The sequence below is a fragment of the Gymnodraco acuticeps genome, unplaced genomic scaffold, assembly GCF_902827175.1.
Source record: "Gymnodraco acuticeps unplaced genomic scaffold, fGymAcu1.1, whole genome shotgun sequence".
In the NCBI taxonomy this organism is placed as follows: Eukaryota; Metazoa; Chordata; class Actinopteri; order Perciformes; family Bathydraconidae; genus Gymnodraco; species Gymnodraco acuticeps.
In genome coordinates, this window is record NW_022990454.1 from 1,010,819 (window position 1) to 1,015,187 (window position 4,369).

Sequence of the window (4,369 nt, forward strand, 5' to 3'; positions counted from 1 at the left end):
ATGAGTATGGGTGAGAACACTGTATGTCTCTCTGTTCTTTGTCATTGACGATTGATTGGACTCTTATTTCAAGCAGAGGCTACAGGAAAAAGCACACTGGAGTTATTTCGGACTTTCCGGAGTGTAAAAGAGAAGGAGAGACGAGCAGGTTTTAAGAAGAACAAAACACCATCAAAAGACAACCTGAAGGTTGTGAAGGTACATTTTTTTGCTGAGATATACTAATAATTTGCCGACAGTCCATTCTGTCATGTATTTATAGTGTCACTGAACTAGTTAACAGTCGCCTATTTCATTGTTTCTCTGTAGATTTCAGTAGGCCTTATGAGGCTGAAAGATGGTGTACTGAAGACTGTAAGAGGAACAGTACTTCCCCTTTTGATGCGACCAGAGTCGGATGCGGACGAATTGCAGAGAGCTGCTGAGCAAAAAATGAAGACCTTCGACAGAAATGTACATGGCGGTCCCTACGTACTGCTCTACCCTGACGGTACAAAGATAACTAATATACCAGGAACAGAAGTACCCTTCACTCTAAACGAGTACAAAGAGGTAGTGGGGAAGGCCTACCAACGTATCACACTGTACATTTGTACAGCTGAAGATTTCTTTACATCTTGTAAGTAATTGTGAAATGAATTACCAACCAAGAAGAGCTTTTTTAATTGATTTGTTTGTCAAGGAAAGCACTCTGTTGTTCTGAGTAGTCTAAAATTCTCTTATACCTGTTCTTGTATTTCACAGCTCAGGAAACCAGCTCTGAATCCAACTCATCGGATTCAGAGGTGATCATCATGAGTCCAACTTCTGCAGAATTCAATGCAGCTGATACATTAGTGAGTACTACATTTGTTGTATCTTAGATCGCTTATATTGTAAATTCTATCTGGAAGTGAAAATGTTTCTAGATTTCACATATACGGCATATTTTTACGATGAAACATGTCCCAAAATAGCATTTTAAATTGCGGTAAATGTTGCAGCGTCCTGGCCTACACATATTTTACAAACTTAAGAAAACAACTTTATTTAGTGCAGATCCCTGCAAAATCACACCATAATAATTTGTATGTTTTTCACTGAAAGTGATAATGTAAGAAGGATCATTCCCCCTGTCGCAAATCACATACACTATCAGTCAGAATAATATAATTCAATATTTATGTTCAAATGTGTTAAGCTCTAGTTCTGTCAAATTTGAAGTGTCACACTGATATATTGTTTTTTACTTCCAGGTATGGGAACCTGCAGATGGATAGTCAGGCACTGATTCAGCAGCTCCGGTAATTGTGGCTCCTAAACATTGTCTATTGTTCACATTTAGCCTTGTCTGAAAATATTGTCACACAATTAATGTCTTAAACTACATGAAATAATGTGTCACACTGACCCAGAGATCCACGTTTGTGTACATTAGAATAGTCTTTTCTTTCTAAATCAGCCCTCTGATAGCCATGATTTAAAATACTTCAACTTACCTGTCCTATCCCTGTTATGGTTTGTGATTCAGGTCTTATTTTCTGACTCACAAGAGGGCCCAGGAACATCAGGAGGTGTGCTGGAAACTGTGTGCTATAGGTATTATACTTTCCTTTCTACAATTCAAGTATGTTTTATATGAAAACATCAACAATGTAAACTTGTGTATGTCAATTTCTCAGCAAATATACTCAGCTGTATGCACCCATTGCAATAGAGGATAAGGATGACTCAGACAGTGTTGAGTGCAGTCATGACATTCCAGAGGATACAAAGTAAGAGAAAAGTTACCCTTACTTCAACTGTGGTTGTTATTTTTCCTGATCAAAAATGTGTGCTATGGTGTACCATTTAACATGGTCATAATTTATCTGATGACAGGGTGGACCAGCAATCACTTTCTGAGATAACTGCAAACCTGGCCCTAGAGATTGACCATCGAGCTGTCAGCAGATTTAACATCTGTCGCTCGAACATCTGGGATGGAGCAGTCAGAGGATTCAAAAGGGCAACATTATCAGAAAAGAAAGACATCCTGGTGAAATTATCTGACGATGAAGGGAGGTTTGAGGAAGGTCTCGATACAGGTGGCCCCAAGAGAGAATTCCTCTCCCTTCTCATGAAAGAGCTGAACAAACGGCCCATATTTGATGGACCTGTGGAGAGCCGCGACCTGGTCTACAATTCAACAGGTTCTGTTTTGTGTATAATGTTTTAAAATAACCCATATTTCAACCTTGCAGTGTTTTCAAATATGGAAACTGATTTAATATTTCTTTATTCTGCATTATCTTGGACAGCTATCAGAGAGGATGAGTATTATTTAGCAGGGAAGATGATTGCTGTGTCCATTGTGCATGGTGGACCTGGTCCTAATTTTCTGTCAGAGGATCTGGTCAGCTACATCTCAGGGCAGAGCAGTTTCAAGGCATCTGTCGGAGACATTACAGATGAGGAGATAGGGAAAGTCCTACAAGAGGTATGAGAAGGGTGTGAAATTCTAGAATAGGTAAAGAGAGAGTTTTGTCCACTTAAACCATTCTTTCAAGATATACTTCTGGCATTACCATTTTTTATAATTACGTGTCATATTTGAAATGTGTGGGACTCTGTTATCTCTTCTTTTAGATTCAGAATTCACCCTCAGTGGAGATCCTTCAGGACTTGATGATATGGAACAGTGCCATGTTGCAGACTGCTGGGTACTTCAGACATGTCAGGTCATGTGAAGAAAAACAAATTATTGTAGAGGATTACCTGAAGTGGTACATAATCCACAGGAACAACACTGCAATCGAAAGGTAGGTTTTTGTATTTCATTGTTATTTTCTTTTTAATGACTGATTTTAAATGCCATTTTCTTAATCTCTTTCATTTTTTGTAAAGCACTTTGAATTGCCTTGTGTTGAAAAGTGCTATATAAATAAACTTGCCTTGCCTTGCCTTGCCTTGCCTTGCTAAAATAATTATGAAAAACGTGTTGCTGTTGTCCCATTTTCTTGCTTACTTACTTCTTTCTACATGATGCACATGTATCTTTGCATGCATCTTTTAATTGTATTTTAGATTCAAGGCTGGACTTGAAAGTTTGCAGTTTCTGACAGCTCTGCAGCAGCATCCGACGGTCCTGACCCCTGCTCTCTGTCATGACGATGTGAAGCTGTCTGCTGCAGAGATGGAAAATATGTTCCAGCCTGAATTTAGTCAACAGGGAAGCAACAGAAGGGCTCAGGAAGAGAAAGCTATGAGTTACTGGGCAGACTATCTTCTCGATTGTGAAGGTTAGTCAATTTGCTCTTGTCTGATTTTTATACACACAGATTATAAAAAGTTCCGGTGTTGATGTAGATAGTATTTACTGTCAATTGATTCCAATGTTCTCTACTTTTTAGAAAATGACAGCTCAGTGACCTTGGAGGAGGTGTTAATGTTCGCTACAGGTGTGCCATGTGTGCCTCCTGCTGGTATGAGTCCTCTGCCATCCCTTCAGTTCCTATGTTCTACAACGTCAACATTCACAATGGCAAATACCTGTGCCAACATTTTAAAGCTTCCTCTTTTGGACACTTATGGTGCCTTCAAAGTCAACATGAACTTTGGCATTAATAATTCCCCCGGCTTTGGGTGCCTTTAAACAATTAAATAACTTGTGGTAAAAGTTAATGTTGCCACACACAGTACACAGTCCATTGTTTTAATGTTGCGGTCTGTCAGACCAAAATGTTGTGACGTAAGAGAGATGAGTATTTTTCATGGCAGATTTGTCCTATTTCATATCTAACATGTGAACAACACCACACATTTGTATTGTATTGTTATTGTATTCTCGTTAGGTAGGTAAGGTAGACCGTGGTTAAATCAAGAGTTCAGAACATGTGTTAAGATGTTTTGCAAATATTTACATAAACAGTAAATAAAGACTGTAAAAGGCACCTTGTCGTGCAAATGTGCCAATTTTGTTTTGGCCATTTTATCATGTTTTTACATGGACTTTGTGAAAGAGTAAAGCTGAATGACTCTTCATTAAATGGTTTAAAAGTGTTTCATTTTAACGTAAGGACTTGTTTTTCAACGTATAGCATATATGTTACACACTCGCTACAAAGATGACACGGCTCTAGCTGGTTCACAAGATTTTATTCTCAGATCCACTGTGAAAACAGAAATAACAGTAGCATATGTGACTGATGCAATGAATGAATGTTATTGTTGATTCATCAATTTGTTATGGGCTGTGTCTGAAATCACTCACTACTCACTATATAGAATTCCCTATATAGGGAGTAGGGAGTAGTGAATGAGAGTGATTTCGGACACGCCTTGGTCTTTAAAATGTCAGAAAGTGAAGCCCCACAGAGAACAAATTAATCCAGCAAATAATCACATTTTA

The 4,369-nt window shown here is 38.4% G+C and overlaps 1 protein-coding gene across 1 annotated transcript; it reads left to right on the plus strand.

Annotated features, from left to right (window-relative positions):
- Positions 1-1,375: 1,375 nt before the first annotated feature.
- Positions 1,376-3,265, plus strand: LOC117552391 (G2/M phase-specific E3 ubiquitin-protein ligase-like). Its single transcript, XM_034225763.1, has 7 exons — positions 1,376-1,402; positions 1,511-1,578; positions 1,662-1,754; positions 1,861-2,171; positions 2,280-2,458; positions 2,608-2,780; positions 3,046-3,265. The coding sequence occupies exons 1-7, from the start codon at positions 1,376-1,378 to the stop codon at positions 3,263-3,265; spliced, it is 1,071 nt and encodes a 356-aa protein (XP_034081654.1).
- The last annotated feature ends 1,104 nt before the right edge of the window (positions 3,266-4,369 follow it).